Here is a 20,219-nt window from a genome sequence, read left to right as displayed (position 1 = left end):
TATCTTCTAACTGCCCCGTGAGTCTGAGTGCACGGAGGCACTCAATAATTATTTACAGAATGAGCTGTGCAGACTTCCTTCGGTCTTTACACTTTCCCAACTGTGTACCTCAGACTTCTCTGGCTAAATAGGAAATAAAATCAATTTTTTGGATAAACTAATGAAGACAAATAGGTTAACAGGCCCTTTCTTCGTTTAAATTATTTCAACAATTGTTGCACTTTTTGTTTACTCTGTTAATTTATATCTGACCCCAAAGTAGATTATTCATCAACATAAAAGTGGTGCAGGGCTTCCCTGGTGGTGCAGTGGTTAAGAATCCGCCAATGTGGGATACACGGGTTCGAGCCCTGGCCCGGGAAGATCCCACATGCCACGGAGCAACTAAGCCCATGAGCCACAACTACTGAAGCCCACGTGCCATAACTACTGAAGCCTGCGCGCCTAGAGCCCGTGCTCCACAACAGGAGAAGCCACCACAATGAGAAGTCCGCGCACCACAACGAAGAGTAGCCCCCGCTAGCTGCAACTAGAGAAAGCCCACGTGGCAACGAAGAGCCAACACAGCCAAAAAATAAACAAACAAAATCTAAAGTTAGTAACTATTAAAAAAAAATGTGGTGCAAATCATTACATAAACAATTCGTGTATTAAAAAATAAGATAAACAGAATAGAAATGCAGTTCAATTCAATAGGAAGACTGCCAATAGCTCTTAATTTTAAACACACTTATCAAAATGGAACATTTTCTTCTAACAAAAGTTAATATCTTTTACTCAAGATAATACTGTCAATCCAATCAGACTGAAAATTTTCTACATATTATCGAATGGATCCACAGTGGTTTCCTAAATCTTCCTGTGTAAACCAACTGTTTGGAAGCTGAGCTCAGTCACAAAGAGTATGTCTGTGTTTAACTCTTGGAATTAACCAAGCACTCTTTTGCTGATTAAACAAAGGATTTCAATTTCAACCTATTAATATTTTCCACATATATTTCATAATAACTTTCAGCAATTCAGAGGAAATTTAGTAAAATAAAGGGTATCAAGATAAGCCTCAAGTCCAACCTGGATTGGGTATTTTGCCTTTAAATCAAAAGGTGAAGAGTATCTTTTCATGCAGATGCGCCTTCTGTAATGGTAAAGCAAGTTCAGTAACTTCTGATTCAGAGAGAGACTGCACTGAGACCTGACTACACGAAGCCCTTGCACTTGCTCGTGACTATAAACACAAGGTCAAGAGATGGCAGTTACCTGGCAAAATAGTTTAAATCTTCAACGATGCTTTACTTACAGTCAGTAACTAATGTGAGTAAAGGCTTGATACAACGTATAAAAACACCACAAACCTTTCGATTTCTTTACATCAGGTTCAGGCTCAGATTCTCGGATGAACTGCCCCAAGTCACTAACTCTTCCAAATGTCATCTTCCTAAATAAGTATGAAAAGAACATACTTTCTAAAAATCAATTTAAAATTTTAAAAAAATAATTTTTAAGCATCTTTTCTAGATCTAGAAAGCTAGAAATACAATTTATATCTACCCCATGTTACTCTAAGTGGGGCTAATTTCAAAAAGAACTGTGCCCACAGAAAGCAATCTTTAATTCAATGCAATTCCATTCAAAATCCTCAAAAAGTTTATGAAACATGAGTTAACAGATAATTCACAGCTCTAAAATTCATACAGAAAAGGCACACGCATAGTCAAGATAATTCTGTAAAAGAAACAAAAAGGTAGGACTTGCCCTAACAAGATAAAAATATAATTATATACATTATAAAGCTATAGTAATAGGAAGCAAAGTTAAAAGGCAAAAAATACAGTGAGAGGTCTTATTTTTAATAGATGCAGTAACTGATAATTAATAACCATAAACATACAGAACTCCAACAAACCACTAAGAAATTACCCAACAGAAAAATGTGAAAAAGAGATGATAGTCAATTCACAGAAGAAAAACCTGAACAACCAACAAACATGACAAGAGAAGCTCAATCTCATAAGCAACAAACCCAAATTGGTAAAACATTTAAAGTGTGATATTATTTATTGTTGACAAGGATGCAGGGAAAATTAGTAACTTTATTAATGATTGGTAAGAATGTAAAATGTACAGATCCTTTTACAGGTAAACTGTAAACTGGTTAAGGGCTATGAAAATTTTAAATCTGCTTCTTGGTACAAGGAAATATAAAAGGAAGTCTTTGCTATACTGTGTATCACAGTAAAATTGCAAGCCATTTAAATAACCCATTAATACCAAAATAGCCAAATAGTAACATACCACATTATGGAAGATTTTGCCACAGTTATGAGCTATAATTAATATTATTTATGGAATACTACAACATAGTTAAAAATGAGGTAAATATGTACAGACTAACACAGAAAAATCTCCAAACTCACTATGAGTGAAAGCACAAGATACAGCATAGAGTATAACACCAGTTACATAAAAATAAGCAAACAAAAATATACACAATAACATAACAGTGACTATCCTGAGAAGGAAGGGGGGGAAATAAGCATTGGTGTGTAATCAAAGGGCACATTAGCCTTATCTGTAAATTTAATTTTTATAAGAAGAGATTAATATATTTGTAATTAAAAGTTAAAAGAAGAAAAAAGAATCCTATGATGCCTATATATTACTTCATTTCTGGCAAAGTGAATCTTATTTTAGAGACAGCCTTCCTAATAAGTCATCAATGAATATATGGGTGCCAATACAGCAACTGATACAAATTTGTTTGCCTTTAGAAAAATTTCAGGAAGATGCTAAAACCATAAAACTAAAACAAACACTGAAAACTATCTCTAAAGATGGAGAAAAATAATTATTTCTCTATTTATGACCCATTTTATAATTTAAAAAATATGTATGTTATACACTATATATATATTTTACAAATTAAAATATATTTTACACACAAAAAAAACTATAGAAGTAAAACACCTTGCAATTGATAAACTTTCTTAAGTCAGGTTTGAAATAAATGAACCAACCATTCCTTAAGAATAAATATCATCTTTGGGAATTAACTCATTTAGGCTTACTGTCCGCCATTTCCTAAAATAAGAAATAAAGATTACTACAACACTGATACAGCTGAAGACAATGTGGTCAAAATAACCTTCTATTTACTTCAAAGTATTTTTCAGACTTCTTGGTCTCCCAAATATCAATTTACTTTCTGGTAAAAGCAATTAAACATGTTGAAATCCCTTTTTTATGGTACTGCCAGGACTGGGGTGCGGTAATCATGCCTTTACACAGGTTTCTGTGTTTTCAAGCCATCTTTAGGGAAGAGGAAGTGATTTTATGATTTGATCTGTGGTAAGGATCAAGAAGTGCTGTAACACAGGAATCACTGTCTTTCTGTTACAGGAAAAAATAAAGAACGAAGTTAATTCTTAAATACAAAGGAATCATTTTATTCCATTTTTCCAAGTATAGTTGGTTCTCCGTATCTGCAGGTTCCACATCCACAGACTCAACCAACTGCCGACTGAAAACTTCAGGGAAAAAAAAGCCAGAAAGTTCCAAAAAGCAAAACTTGAATTTGCTGTGCATTCCAACCATTTACATAGCATTTACATTGTATTTACAACTATCTACATAGCACTGACATTTTATTAGGTATTATAAGTAATCCAGAGATGATTTATACAGGCTTAAAATACTAGGCCACTTCCTATAAGGAACTTGAGTATCCTCAGATTTTGGTATCCGAGGGGGTCCTAGAATCAATCCCCTGCAGTTACTGAGGGATAACAGTAATAGTTATACAGTCCATGATGAATGATATCGGCATCTTTGTAGTTTAGTTTGGTTTTAAGAGAGAGACTTTGAAATAGCTAACATATGAATCCAATGAAATGTGGAAGAGATAGCCTAAAACACACTATGTAAACGTGACACTCATCAGAGTCGTATATGGTGGTAGAATAATGATGTCAATGATATTTACCAAGTGTTCACTGACATCCGGCAATGTTTTAAATGCTTTTCACGTATTATCTCATTTAATCCCCTCACCAGCCCAAGGAAGCAGGAATATTATCCTCATTTTACAGATGAAAAACCTGAGACACAAAGAGGTTAGGTAGCTTGCCATAAGCGGCTGAGCCAAGACTGAAACCCAGGAAGTCACTCCTGAGCCTTCACCCTTAACCATGCTCTAGTGCATTGCAGGTATATTCAAGAGAGTAGAAAACAATTTTTAAATTAAAAAATAAAAAAGATGCTCACCCTGCATACGTCCGTTGATACAAAGATTCTGGATCCAGACTTGCAGCATCCACAATTATCGCTTCATCAAAATTTTTCAGAATTTTAACACTGGCTTTTTTCACACTAGACTACAACAGAAATTGTGAAATTAGTAGTATGTTATTCAGGAGTCAAATCAGTCCTGGGTTTGGAATAACAGATTCGTACAAAATCTTCAGTGTTTGAAACACATGCACTTTTCACTCAACCCTGTCACTAATGAGATGTTTAACAGCAATGATTCTGAAATGTCATCTTGAACATAACTACAGGAGGGAAGCACAATACTAAAGCGTACGACACATGCGTCTATGTGGCAAATATATTTTCCTTAATGACTGAAGTTCGAACAAACGTGCTTATGTTCCCAAACGTGCAAAACTCCCATTCTTCCAAGCATATGTATCTTGCCTAATAAATGTAAAGCCCAACTTTTACAGGATAAACATGAATGCTTTTGATTCTCAGTGTGGCCGTGTGACAAAAGAGAAGATAAAGGAAACTTTCTAAAATGACCAGCATTCTATCTCCTACTCCTCATGCCCACAAAAAAAAAAAAAGCAAGTCATAATTGGTACTTCTGTGAAATGCGGAGGCATGGGTTGACCCAGAAATTCCACTTCTAAAAATTCAATTATAGACAGACTCACACTTATGCAAAATGACTTATACACAGGAATACTTATTGCAGCATTATTTCAAGTAACAAAAGACAGGAATACATTTAACATCCATGACTAAAGCATAGGTTAAATTAAAAAAATAATTGAACAGACACTTACAGAACACCCTATAGTAGGGGTAAAAAGGGCTCTCTTTACATGCTGAGAAGGGCACATAATTAAAAAGAAAGAGGCACCAGAATAAAAGAACAGAGAAATACTTCCATGAGGCCGCTGAGGTAAGATACCAAAATGAGATATCACTAGTAAAGAAAACTACAGACCACTATCTCTTAGGAGTACAGATGCAAAATCCTCAACAAAACACTAGCAACATATAAAAATAATTATATACCACAACTAAGTGGAATTTATCCCAAGAATGCAAGGTTGGTTTAACATCTGATAATTAATTAATGTAATATACCATAACAACAGAGTAAATCCCCAAAACCCACATAATCCCCTCAATTGATACAGAAAGAGCATTTGATAAAATCCAACAGCCTTTCATGATAAAAAACATTCAACAAATTAGGAATAGTAGGGAACTTCCTCAGCTTGATAAAGAGCATTTATAAAAATCCCACACATCACAATAAATGATGAAAAACTGAAAGCTTTCTCCGAGAAATCAGGAAAAAGACAAAGATGCTCACTTTCACCACTTCTGTACTGCAAGTTCTAGCCAGAGCAGTTTAGCCAAGAAAAGGAAATAAAAGGCATCTAAAGTTGATAAGAAAGAAAACTATTACTATTCGCAGATGACATGACCTTACATATAGAAAATCCTAAAGAATCCACAAGAAAACTATTAGAGCTAACAAATGAATTTAGTAAACTTGAAGGTACAAGATAAACACACGAAAAGCAGTTACATTTCTATACACTTAGTGAACAATCAGAAAATGAAATTAAGAAAACAATTTCTATTTATAATAGCATTGAAAATAATAAAATACTCGGGGATAAACTGACTCCAGGAGGTGTAAGAATTGTACATTTCAAACTACAAAACACTGCTGAAAAAAATTAAAGATGGCCTAAATAAATGGAATGATATTCCATGTTCATGGACTGTAAGACTTAATATTGTTAAGATGGCAATACTCCCTAAAGGAATCTACAGATTCAGTGTAATCCTGATCAAACTGTTAAAGCTGATCCTAAAATTCACACGGAACTACAAGGGACCCAAATAGCCAAAACAGTCTTGCAAATGAAAAAAAAAAAAACAAAGTCAGAGGACACACAGCTCCCGATTTCAAAACAGAGCCTGCAAACCATAGTAATCAAAACAATGTAGCAGAGCTTCCCTGGTGGCGCAGTGGTTGAGAGTCCGCCTGCCGATGCAGGGGACACGGGTTCGTGCCCCGGTCCGGGAAGATCCCACATGCCGTGGAGCGGCTGGGCCCGTGAGCCATGGCCACTGAGTCTGCGCGTCAGGAGCCTGTGCTCCGCAGTGGGAGAGGCCACAACAGCGAGAGGCCCGTGTACCGCAAAAAAAAACCACAAAAAAAACCCAAAAAAAAACCCCAATGTAGCACTGGTTTAAGTACAGACACACAGATGATGGAGTTGAGCTGAGAGTCCAGAAGTAAACCCATCTATCTAAGGTCAAATGATTTTCAACAAGGGTGTCAAGATCATTCAACGGTGAAAGAGTAGTTTCTTCAATAAATAGTGCTGAGACAACCAGATATCCACATGCAAAAGAATAAAGTTGAATCCCACTTCACATAATACATAAAACTAACTCAAAATGGACCAAAGGCCCAAAACTCTTAGAAGAAAACAGGTGGGGGGCTTCCCTGGTGGCGCAGTGGATGAGAGTCCGCTTGCCGGTGCAGGGGATGTGGGTTCGTGCCCCGGTCCGGGAAGATCCCACATGCCGCAGAGTGGCTAGGCCAGTGAGCCATAGCCACTGAGCCTGTGAGTCCGGAGCCTGTGCTCCGCAATGGGAGAGGCCACAACAGTGAGAGGCCCTCGTATGGCAAAAAAACCCAAAACAAACAAACAAACAAAAACAGGTGGGTATGGGAGTAACTACTTAATGGACACGAGGCTTCCATTTGGGATGATGAAACATTGTGGTGATGACTACACAATACTGTGAATATACTAATGTCACAGAATTGTGTACTTTATAATGCTTAAATTTATGTTAAATGAATTTTACCTCAATTAAAAAAAATTGTATTTCTAAACACGATGAACAAGTTGAATGTGAGATTGGGAAAACAATTACATCTATAATAGCATCAAAAAGAATAAAACATTTAGAAATAAATTTAAGAAAAGAAATACTGAATTATACTTGAAAACTACAAAGTATTGTTAAGATGGCAATCCTCACCAAATTGATCTGTGGAGTCAAAGTACTCCCTCCCTATCAGAATCCTGCCTAGCTTTGTCGTAGAAATTGACAAGCTGACCCTAAAATTCACATGGAATTGCAAGGGACCTCACACAGTCAAAACAATCTTGAAAAAGAACTAAGTTGGAGGACTCTCACTTCCTGATTTCAAAACTTATTACAAAGCAACAGTTACCAAGACTGAGTTAAACAGATATCATTCGACCCAGCAATCCTACTCCTAGGTATATACCCAAGAGGAATGAAAACCCATATCCACACAAAAATTATACAGTAGCATTGTTCATAACGGCCAAAAGGTGGAAACAACCCAAATGTCGATGAGCTGATGGATGAACAAAGTGTGGTGTGTCTACACAGTGGAATATCATTTGGCCATAAGAATGAACAAAATTCTAATACATGCTAAAAACACAGATGAACCTTGAAAACATGCTAAGTGAAAGAAGCTAGTCATAAGGATCACATATCGTATGGTTCCACTTATATGAAATGTCTGGAATAGGCAATCTATAGAGACATAAAGTTAAAGTAGATTAGCAGTAGCCTAGGGCTGGAGGACAGAGGATTAGGAGGGTGATAGTTAAAGGATACAGGGTTTCTTTCTTGGGTGAAAAAATGTTCTAAAATTGATTGTGGTGAGAGTTTAGCAACTCTATAAACATACTAAAAAACCACTGAATTATACAGTGTAAATAGACAAATTGTATGGTATGTGAATTATATCTCAATAAGGCTCTACAAAAAAAAAAAAAAAGAGAGAGAGAGAGAAAAGAAAAGAGGAGGATAGTGACCGGAGGGGGGGGCGCGAGTTTCTGACCTGCTGGTAACGAGGCCTGTGCCTTGATCTGGATGCTGGTTACATGGGTTAGGTCTGCTTACCGAAATTCTTTGAGCTGTATGCAGTTATGAAATGTAGAGTTCTCTGTATATGTTATTATACTTCAACCAAAAATGTAAAAATACATTTTATGGTTAGCACCTAGACCTTTTAAGCACCTAAATAAAAACAAAGCATTCCAGCTTATATCAAAAAACGAAATGGCAACCACACTCAGCAGGTCACCTCCTATGCAACCTCAGTAAGAGGAAAAGGTACTGAGGACAGACAGCCTTGTTGACGGCAAGAAAACTGCACTGTCTTAAAACTTAAGAAAATTTATCCAAGGCCCAGGGTCAAAAATTATTTGCCAATAGTGATGAGAAAATAATTATGCTATATTATTAAACTGACGGTGGAAAAAACTAGACAGAGAATATATTCATGGCTCTGCCACTTACTGTGTGACTTCAATAAAATCAATTAACTTTTTACTACGTCCTTACTCTGTTCTTGAGCATAAGCCACTTTGTGTGATTTTGCAGATAGTCAGAGAAGGCCTGATATATGAAAGTACTCCAAAAAAACAAAAAAGGTTAAGGAAATGTACAATGGCATTATAGTTCAAAATGAAACCAAAAGCTCTTCAGTGAAATATTAATAAATCTAGGAGTTCACTCAATTATTCTCTAAAAAAGCATTCCAAATTTAGTTACTAAAATTTCCCAAATAATTATACAAACAACTTTTCGGAGGCTATAAATATGTCATATGATTTGATTATTTAAAGCAAGAGCTGGGTTTCCCTTGTGGAGCAGTGGTTAAGAATCTGCCTGCCAATGCAGGGGACATGGGTTCAAGCCCTGATCTGGGAAGATCCCACATGCCAGAGAGCAACTAGGTCCGTGCGCCACAACTACTGAGCCTGCGCTCTAGAGCCCAAGAGCCACAACTACTGAAGCCCGGGAACCTAGAGCCCCTGCTCTGCAACAAGAGAAGTCACCACAATGAGTAGCCCCCGCTCACTGCAACTAGAGAAAGCCCGCGCACAGCAACCAAGACCCAACACAGCCATACATACATAATAAGTAAATAAATGTTTAAAAAAATAAAGCAAGAGCTGCAGTGTCAAGCAGAATAATGGTCTGACATCTTTACAATATGACACGCTGTTAATCATCACAAAGACTTTGGTTAGCATATATAGTAAGTAGGCTCATTGTATCACTCCTTTGTTTCTTCTACCACCTAAAAGCTACAAACGGGATCTGATGCTAAGATCTGAGCGAAACAATCCTGGCGCAGAGGCACAGGGGTCACTACCTGCACAGCAGAGCTGTCGGCCGACCCGGGGTGGGAGTCCTCAGTGGGGCCGGCAGAGCCCAGAGCCGTCAGCAAGACACCTCCTCCCAGGAACTCGTCTCCACGAACCGAATGGATGAGATCATTCAAATATTTATAATAAAGGTTGCTGGACAAAAAGCCAGGCAAAAATACCTGGAGAGGATACAATTTATTTTAAAGTTGAAATCAAATACACTAAAACTTTATTTTACAACAAAATTTTACTTTCAATGCTACCAGTTAGCACACATGATTTTACTCCTCTTACACTCCAAGTATTATCCCTTTGTACACAGTTTACATTGTAACTAAAACTACAATGTGTACAATTTATAGATTTTTTCCCTCAGAAAACTTGCCATGAAACTACTGAATGGACTTGATTATCTAGACTTCTTAGACACCAGGGAGGGATCTAATTTGAAGCTACATTTTTCTTGTTTGTTATAAATATTGAAGTCTTTGTGTATATACTGATTTTCACTTTTGATCTGATTTCCTTAAGATAAATTACCAGGAGTGTGATTACTAAGTTAAATGATATGAACATTTTAGCTTTGATAAATGTGGAGGATGCATCACTAGCATCATCAAGGCATCTGTTTTGACATGGGCTTCCCAACACTGGGTTCTGTCTTTTCAAATAGTTGTTAAATAAATGTCTAATGGTACATGGATACTTTTATTTCCATTTAAAAATTATTAATGATGTTAAGTTCCCATCTTTATTATTGGCATTTCCTATTACCAACTTTTCCTTCACAGCATTTAGCACAACTGTAAATATTTACGTCTGTGTTTAATATGTGCTCTCCTTATAGACAGAGCTCCAGGAGGGCAGAAGCTATGTTTCTTTTTTAGTTTATCCCATAACAACAATACCTAGCAGAGAAATACTCAAAGTATTAGGGAACGAAGCATACGTATCTTTTTACCATGTACCTACTTGATAGTACTCTTAAAAATTAAAATTAGTATAAGTTCCCTAGATACACAGTTAGTAAGAAATATTTTTACATTTTGTTTTTCTCTGTATTTTAACTTTATTACCCAGAAAGTTTACATTCTTTATATGATACATATCTTGAACTTTTCCTTTAAGATCAGAAAATTTTAATTTTAATCATGAAAAAATTATCGACCTTGGACAATAGCCGATAGTCTATCCAGTTTACTACCAGCCTTTCAACGATTTGATTTTTTTTTTTTTTGCGGTACACGGGCCTCTCACTGTTGTGGCCTCTCCCGTTGCGGGGCATAGGCTCCGGATGCGCAGGCTCAGCGGCCATGGCTCATGGGCCCAGCCACTCTGCGGCATGTGGGATCTTCCCAGACCGGGGCACGAACCCGTGTCCCCTGCATTGGCAGGCAGACTCTCAACCACTGTGCCACCAGGGAAGCCCCGATTTGATTTTTATATGTAACTCCTCCATATTCCTGAAATTCAGTTTTTACGTGTGGTATCACGTGGCAGTGCTTACTTAATCCCTTTCCACCTAGATGCACATGACACATATGAGCAAAATAACCTTATGGGCTTATCCTGGGCTCTTGCAATTCCTAGTAAAATCTGCTTTAGTTCATCAGAAGAACAAATGATTCACAAATTCCAACACTTTATTAAGCAGCTATTAGTGATACTCTGTAAGTGATCATGATACAGAAAACTAGTGCTCCAACCCTGTTGGAGAGTTTTGGTGAAATATTTGGATCATCCCTAAGCTAACTTTGCTCAATACTAATTATCTAAAAGATGTTATAATAACAGTAATAATAGCAGTTAACATTTTTTAATGCTTACTGCTTACGTTACTAATAAGCACTCTCCAAGTCGTACCTCATTTTTATCCTCAAAATAACTCTAAGTATCTATATTAGCCCCATTTCACAGAGGAGGAACATGGCATTAAAGGACTTCAGTAGCTGCCTGAAGTCACTCAGCCTGTGAAGGTTAAGATTAATACATACCAAGTCAGACTCAAAGCCCCCGCTCTCATCACTGCTGCACTGCTTCAACTTTCCACTGTTCTGTTCTGTTTGCTTTTTCCCATGTTCTATTTTCTGGGTTCCACCAGTTAAAAACTTCTTGTAGTTTAATGCTTTTCAAGTTTTGGTTACCTTCTCCATGGTTGTCCAGGCCTGACGTAACGGAGTGGTGAAACAGTTAGGGAGTGGCCCACCTTCCCTGCAGATGTTGGATTCAATTTCCAGTCGTACAACATCATCGAATCCAAGAGGATGTGTGGCCTGGAGGGAGAAGTACCTATGGCAGAAAGACAGCCAAAGTAAACCCCAACTTCACAGCAATCATAAGCAATTTCTGGCACCTACACCAGAGAACCTTCTATGAGGCTCCTGCAGACCTAGGACTATAGAGCTGGGTTGATGACAGCCCTGCTGCAACCTGTATTCCCACCACCGAAGAGATATTTGAGCCAACGTGCCCCCCTCCCTATCTGCCTGCCATCATCTTCGGTTCTTGTTTAAGATTTTCCAGGTCAGGTTACAACTGAGGCAAAGAAACCAATTGCACACGTTTAATGGGCACCTAGTCTCTGTTCAGTGCTTGGGAGAAAGAAACAAATTTAAAACAGGGTAAGACATAGGCATGTCCCCTGGAAAGAGAACAGAAAAGATCCCTGTACAGGGTACAAAGGAGAACATACCAGCATAACAGTGTGGCATACAAAACATACATGTAGGAATTCAAACCAAAATAGCATTGAGGGTGAAGTGGATGAATTTGATGTATTTAAGTAGAATAACAGGATTTGCTAATGATTTGGTGTAGAAAGGAAAAGGAGTAATCAATGATAACTCAAAGATTTCTAACTTCATAGGATATAATGCAACTGGTGTTTTGGTAAACTGGTTATAAACTGAATAAAAAAAAAGCATTAAAAGCAGAAAAACATGTATGTTGTCTTTTGAGCATTCTGCGGCTTCTAACTCCTGTCCATGATACAAATACAGACAGGCTGATGAGTCATGATATTAAAAAGTAAAGATAGAAAAACAAATAAGCAGGAGCTGTTAAAATGACAGTGCCGGGAGGATGTCGCACAGTAATCTTCATTTAAAAATGGCTCCCAATTTGAAAATGGGATCCAGTGGGAAAACAGGGTCTCTGCTCTGCATGGCACTGAGCTCCAGCCAGGACCTTACCACTACCACTCTTCTATTCCAGCAGGAGAAAACTCTTCTTTTATCTTGTTATCAGTACTTTCTTAACAAAAAGTGAGTCTCCCATCATGCAACAACTAAGTTGGCAAATTTTCCTGCACAATTTGAATTTTGGGGCTGCCCAGACCTTTTTATGGGGGCTGTGTTGCGCGGCTTGTGGGATCTTAGTTCCCCAACCAGGGATTGAACCCAGGCCCCGGCAGTGAAAGTGCGCAGTCCTAACCACTGGACCACCAGGGAATTCCCTCAAATTTCTAAAGGTAAATGCTTGCTACATTAACATCCATATAACAATGTTTCTTATATAATATTTTCCCACAAATATATTGCACAAAAATAAACACTGGACAAACATTAGAATTGCATTCAAGTTCTGCCACTAATTTGCCCTGTGACTTGGAGAAAGTCACTACCCCTGCAAGCCTTAGTTTTCTCATCTGCAAAATGCGAAAATCAAACCAGCTCCCTAATCTGGCCATTCATCAGAATCAGATTCCTGGGTCACACCTCAAACCTGCTGAATCAGAATCTCTTAGAGAAGAGGACTGGAAACCTATTTTTGACAAGCTCCCAGGTGACTCTCATGCCGACAGGAGCACGGACCAGCCCGGTGATGTTCGGGAACCACTGACCTAGATGTTCTCAGCTCTCTCCCAACCCTAATATCCCATGGATTTTTCTCTGCCTCTCAAGTTATCTTCTTAGCAAGTGCTCACAGATACAAATAACACATTTCTTTATAGAACAAGAAAAATTAGATGAAAGGGGGGACAGACACAGTTTTCAATTCTGTTCACCAAGATTGTGCTGCCTTCTCATTTTCAGTGAAAACTAATGAATAACTACTCTTCACCAAGTAGTTAATCTGGCTGAGCAGACTTGCACCAGAAAACATGGTATACCCCACACAGACATTTAAGACCCTTTGCAATAGATTCCAGCTAGTTTCATCTTCTTCTGTTCCCTTGACCAAGTGTCAATTACGCAAAGTTTCTATGGCGCTGCTCGTACCGATGACTCTGCCAAGAGTGTCCTTCCCCGCTAGCAGAATTCAATCCATTCTTCAGTCACCAATCAAATCTCCCTTCTGTGAAGCCCTCAGTGACCTCCACCAACATCGTCTTGCTTGCCACACACAAGCCTCCCCCTGCCCTGCCGGCAACTTATTCTAAGAACCCCCTACTCTGAACACACGAATGAAAAGCAGCTCTTATGCGGCTCCCTGTGAGCTCCCTGGCGGCAGAGACCAAGGTGACTTCTGAAATATGCTTCAAGTACTCAATATTCGCAGAAAGCTGGATGTGTCTATCACCAAGACTCACTTGTCATATAAAATCATGGCGTCGTTCTGTGCCTCCTGCCCATCATACTGGCCCTTTTTGGCAGCAAGCTGAGACTGGAAGTTGTCTGCTGCCAACCAGAACTGTAGGATATTCACTGCGTCCTCTTTCTCCATGTACTGGGAAGGAAAAACACAAAAGAGGAAAATCAGGCTATACACAGATTTCTCTCACTATCTCTCGTCTATATCTAAGCCCCAACTATTAAAATACAGGACATAAAGGAAAAAAAAAAAAACCCACAAAAGAAACCCCCCCACCCCAAAACAGGTCCACTTGTTCAGTTAATGCCAGTCTGCAACTTACAGTCATCTGAGATTGAATAATTTTTAAATATTCTTTTAGGGGGAGAAAAACAAAAAAAATCCTAACAACAACAACAACAAAAAGCAACCACTACACAGCTGAATGCAAACTTTAGTGAACTGGAGCAAAAATTAAAGATGGGTTAGTGGTTCCTCGCTGGCAAACATACAAAAGGTAAACCAACCAGACCAAATCTTTTATACCTGATCATTTCCACCACTCCACGCGGCCATACTAACCTGAACAAATGCTGACTTAAACTTAAGGCAAAGAGAGGGAGTGAAAACACAAATCAGCTGAATAACTGTATCCTTGTCAAGAGGCAGGATGCAAGTGTGAGTCTAAGTTACTGCTTTGTGAGACCGGGAATCCTCTTATCTCGACTTAATAGTCATTTGCTTTGCAACAAAAGAATTTCATTTGCTGAAACCTAACAAATCCCATCACTCTACACTGTATGCCTCAAAGAGATGAATATATACTCATTGCTTGTTGCAAATGCTTCAGTCCGATCAAGGGCAATCCTATCAAGTGGCTAAAGTAAAACGAAGACAGTGGGAAAATATTTACTTTTCCTTCTCTCTTCTAAAGTCTGCTCTGCAAACACTTATGCACTGGAATCAAGTATCAAATTTCGTGGTTTTAAAACAGCTCTAAATAACTAAAAATCTGCATTCTCTTATAAGCAGTTTAATTAGGTTTTTCAAAATTAGAGTTACTTTACTTTGAATTTTCATGTTCTCTTTAGTCTGACTAATGCCATTCAAGTACTCTTGCCATTAGATACAACTTAAAACAGTAATCACAGTACTTAAATCCACCTGATCAGTTTGGAAATGATTTGTGTCTTCTATGTTATTCCCTATAGACAGGGCCCAGCACGTACAGCTCAGAGGCTGGAATGCTCTAACAGAGTGTGAAAGGAAATGCAGACTTTACCTCAGAGAAATAAAAGAGGGCTGACTCACAGAAGAGAATGTCAGCCAGGTAAACAGTTCCACTGGTCAGCACTTCAATCTGGTATTTACAGAAATGGTGACTTCGCAGAAACTCACTAAAGTGCCTGCACGTGGACGAAAAGGTAAAGTTTGAGGGACCGACCAAGGAAAGGGCTCATCTGGGAAGAACACACTCTTTCCCCACTGTGCTACTGCATCTTAATGGCCCAGGTCAACGTGACCTCCCTTCCCATGGCGCCTTCCTGATTCCTCTCCCTGTAAGTAATCTCTCCCACCCCTTAATGACGTGCAGCTCTCCTCTGATAGCTAACTCACGCTACCTCGTATTACAGTAAGCAAAGAACATGCCCTATTTCTCTTATTAGGCTGTAATTTCCTTCAAAGCAGGCACTACATCCAAACTGTGCACAGCACGCTTTTCATAAACGTTAAATGAAAGAATGAATATGGAGATTTTTTTGAGGGCATGCAGCAATAATTAATCTAAGGAAACTTTGGAGGCAGTTTCAACAAATCTATGTGGATTTAGTAATATGGCATCCATTAAGCTTAAAGCATGCACTAACAAATCAGGATATCCACCTGAAGACATGCATTGTTTAAACAGATAAACCAATTACTATATCACACTACAGTCACAATCACCCCTAAGGACTTTGGAATTAAAAATAAATTCTTTTAACTTAGGAAATACTAACATTAAAAATAAAAATCTGTTTTATTTTTAATAGAGCTCACATAATTTATATTTAAAAGAAACCATTACCCAAGATAGTCTTAGGAATGTCTATAAGATCCTGTAAACATTCAAAATATTTAAATCCTCAAAGATAGTTTGGTTTTACTTATTCCTGAGGCTGAACCCGAACTACCCAGAATGCACAACGCGGAAATATGAAATCGACATACTCGTGCTCCATTGCACTGAAGACTATGGACTGTGCTGAGACGAAACAGTTGGGATCCACCTGCCCATCTTCTCCACAAATCTTTGCTGTAAAAGAAATGGTAAATAATTTTTCTCTAAATCCAAACTATACACATTTGTAAATCAAAGTAGGAAGTACCTGTAAAGGCATAAAGATGAGCAGGTTTTAAATGGAATTAAGAGAAAATACAGGTGTACAGCTGATTTTGAGGTAGGGAAGGTCTTTCTAAGCATAAATGCAAAAGCACAAATCAAGAGTCAACAATATAAAATTAACTTCTATACCTTAAAACACCCCCAAAACAAAATAAAAGGGTAAACTGGGGGAAAAAATTTGCAGCATATATGACAGTTTATGAATGACAGATTATTTTCATTCATGTATCAAGAGCTCTTACAAACTAACAAGAAAGTCTAGAAAGAAAAATGGACACGAAGAAAAATTCACTAAAGAACAAATACAAAATGGCCAATATAAAAAGATATGCGTGCTCACTAGTAACCAAGTAAATATAATTATAGATTAGAAGGAGGAGGCACACCACCTTCTGTCTAGTAGCTTGGCACAAAATTGTTTTAACAATCCATAAGCTTAATTGTTTAACGATACATATGCTTGGGCAAGGGCATGGGAAAACTGACACGTGTGTTAGTGGGCATATGAACGGGTATATCTTTTTATGGGGGGCAATCTGGCAGTTTCTAGCATAAGCTTTAGAAATGAACATACCCTTGCAATCAGCAATTCTATCTCTAGGGTTGTAACCTAAGGAACTACAGATTTGTGAAAGAATTATCTGTTTATCAAAATGTTATTTGGTAGAAATTTTAAAACATAAAATGGGCTAAAATTAGGAACTGCCTAAATAAACTGCAACAAATCAATAAGCTGTTTACTAGCTAGCTCTTAAACATGGCTGGAAAAACCCCACCATGATGGCTGGTTTCACTTCAAGTTCAGGACCTTAGTGGGACCTTCATGAAACCCACGGATCGTGCTACAGTTACCTGGTCCATTACAGCACACCTCCTCTCTCTGTAGACGTCTTAGCACCTCTTTCTCTACCCTCTTTGCTGATGACTTGGAAAACAAGCAATCAGAAAACAAATTCCATCCACTCCCACCACCTCTACCAACTTGCCCGCATCACTGACTCTGCAATCTCTCCTGCTACTACAGATGAACTGTCCTCGCTCCTATCTGGAAAACTCTAGGAGTACCGGGTCCCATCCTCTCTTACCTCCTCAAGGCACCTCTTCTACAGCAACTGCCCCCTCTCCCTACTGTATCAACTTCCTCCTACTGCCTCATTGTCACCAGCTATGAACTGTTTGTATGTTATACATATATATGTGTTTGTATACTGTCATACACCTTACATGCTGTGACACGTCACCTTAAAAACAAAACCCCAAACCACTGTCCCTTGACTAACACCCCCTGCCAGCTCACCTTCTCACCTTTGAGTAAAATGCCTCTAACAGTTGCCATACTTGCTGTCTCCGCTCCTCCTATTTGCTTTTAAGACGCCTCCAGTTAAGTTTTGTCCCTAATGGTCCACTGTAATTAAGATGCCCACCACTGCCAAGTCCATCCCACTCCTGGTATTCACCTTACTTAACCTATCAGCGCGAACTGCCATCTTTGATCACTCCCTTCCTCCCAGAATGAGTTTTTCACTTGGCTTCCAGAAAAAACTGCTCTCTTGATACACAGCTGATGCAGGAAGGCCTCCACTACTGGCTGTTTCTTCCAGATGTTAGACCTGCCACAGCACCCAGTCCTCAGACCTCGCGTCCTCACTCACCACACTCCTCCAAGGGATGTTACTCAGTTTCATGGCTCCAAACCCAACCATAGGCTGATCACTTCCAAACATACATCTCCAACCCGGACCTCTCTCACGAGCTCCTAACGTTATCATCCAACTGCCTACTTGGTGCTCAGCATTTGGATGTCTGAAACCCAAACTCCTGATGTTCCCCTTCAGCCACTACTCCTGCATCTTCTTCACCTTACAAATACTCCCCCAGGTATGCAGGTTTTAAAAAAATGAAGTCGGGGCTTCCCTGGTGGGGCAGTGGTTGAGAATCCGCCTGCCAATGCCGGGGACACAGGTTAGAGCCCTGGTCCGGGAAGATCCCAAATGCCACGGAGCAACTAAGCCCGTGTGCCACAACTACTGAGCCTGCGCTCTAGAGCCCATGCTATACAACAAGAGAAGCCACCACAGTGAGAAGCCCACGCACCACAACCAAGAGTAGCCCCTGCTAGACGCAACTAGAGAGCTGGCGCGCAGCAACGAAGACCCAACGCAGCAATCAACCAATCAATCAATAAAAATAAAACTATAAAACTTCTAAAAAATATATTGTTAAAAAAAAAAATGAAGTCATGCTTGATTCCTTTTTTCCTCTCACACCACTCACTTCCAAACCATCAGCACATTCTGTCAACTGTACCTCCACAATATTTTAAAAATTCCACCACTTCAAGGATTTGTGGAAGATGGAACAAGCAGTGGAAGCACAGTTTTGAGGTCAATCTAATTCCCCACATAAAAACAAACAAATTAAATAGCAACACCCAAAACCCAGAGATAACATCTACAACAAAACCAGGCAGGTGGGATACACAATAAAAGCTTAAGTGGAGGCTTCTTCAAACTATAACTTACTTAAAGTACAGCTATATTAAAATATTCCAGCTTGAAGAGGAGACAAATTAGGGCAGGATTCAAAAGAATGAGGCCCAAAGAGGAAAAGTGAGTGGTCTAAAGACATAGAGGTAATTAACATTTTAAAACGCATAGTAATACACACTGGAATGGAAACTTCTTGATCATTAAATGTTATCAACTTGATCCTTCAGATTTTTCCCCTCATGGGATTACATCGTTAATTTGATAAAGTTTAAGGAAAGGAAAATTAGAACTGCAGTGACACTTCATTTTAAAATGTCTGACTCAAAACTCTCTCCTTTTCTCACCTACCCCAAACAGTTTAGTTATCAATTGGTACAAACACCCAGTGGAATTACTAGCCAACCAATTCCTCAAATAGCCAAATGCTAATCTGTTCGGACACCTAACAGTTATTATTAGGCACAGTTGGTCTAGGAAAGTCTAAAAGATGGCAGCAACAAATTTTCAGATAGAAATAGAGGAACTACATAGAAAACCCAAAATCCCATGACAACATCTGCAACAAAACTGGGTGAAAACTCCAAAATACAAGCAGACGGGGACAGCCACCAACAGCCACAAGACCCATGTGTCACAGGCTCTGCGAGGGAGAAGAAAAAGGAAACAATGGGGGCAACACCCGGCAGCCTGAGGCAGACAGCAGGTGTGCCCTGGAAGTACACGGCCAGTTCAAGAGGCTCAGCTGAGACCGGGAGGGGCTCTGCTGTCCCCAATGACGAGGAGAGACCGAAAGAGCCCCAGGCTGGGTCGACTCTGCTAGGAGCAGAATAATAGGCTTTCATTCAGAAATCAAAAACACTTAATTTTTGTATTAAAAACTCAAAACTTAGTGCTAGGACTTGATGACAGTATAATAAATATCTGTTCAATGAATAAATCAATCACTTGTATCTGTGATTACAGGTGTACCTGAAGTCTTTCTGATACAACATAGTCAAAGCTTTCAAACATTTTTATTATGACCTACAGAAAAATATATTTATGTGACTCAGTATATATATGTACATATGATGGAAACAATGTTCTGAAGTGGTGTGTATTTACCCTTACTACTGTGAAGCACTTTGATTTTTCCAGTCTAGTCTTTTTTGGCAGGGGGGTGAGGACCTATGAGGAGACTGGTCCTAATCCAGAGTTTGAAAAACACTGCCGAATAGCATACTAGTTACCATGTAGGGGTCTGGTTTCAAGTCCTAACTGCCGTGTCTGAGTTGTCACCTTGGGCAAATTACTTATCTTCTCTGTGCTTCCTCACTTATAAAATAGTAACTGTATTTATGCTGCAAAGTTCTTTAGAAGATTGAATGAGTTTGT

General features: G+C 38.8%; 1 protein-coding gene across 4 annotated transcripts in view; it reads right to left on the bottom strand.

Moving 5' to 3' along the window:
* Positions 1–20,219, bottom strand: part of AKAP10 (A-kinase anchoring protein 10) — a 54,533-nt gene that overhangs the window by 9,225 nt on the left and 25,089 nt on the right. For all 4 annotated transcript variants that reach the window (XM_082859939.1, XM_082859938.1, XM_082859937.1 and 1 more), the window contains exons 6-12: positions 16,182–16,266; positions 15,253–15,376; positions 13,990–14,126; positions 11,603–11,747; positions 9,464–9,637; positions 4,261–4,370; positions 1,353–1,435 (exon numbers count right to left, since the gene is read on the bottom strand). In XM_082859939.1, coding sequence (XP_082716065.1) covers positions 1,353–1,435; positions 4,261–4,370; positions 9,464–9,637; positions 11,603–11,747; positions 13,990–14,126; positions 15,253–15,376; positions 16,182–16,266 — 858 coding nt within the window. The remainder of the gene's footprint in view (positions 1–1,352; positions 1,436–4,260; positions 4,371–9,463; positions 9,638–11,602; positions 11,748–13,989; positions 14,127–15,252; positions 15,377–16,181; positions 16,267–20,219) is intronic.

This window comes from Leucopleurus acutus (genome assembly GCF_964270905.1).
Source record: "Leucopleurus acutus genome assembly, chromosome: 19".
Lineage (NCBI taxonomy): Eukaryota > Metazoa > Chordata > Mammalia > Artiodactyla > Delphinidae > Leucopleurus > Leucopleurus acutus.
Note: the sequence above shows the minus strand (reverse complement) of the source record. Positions and strands in the feature narration are given on the sequence as shown.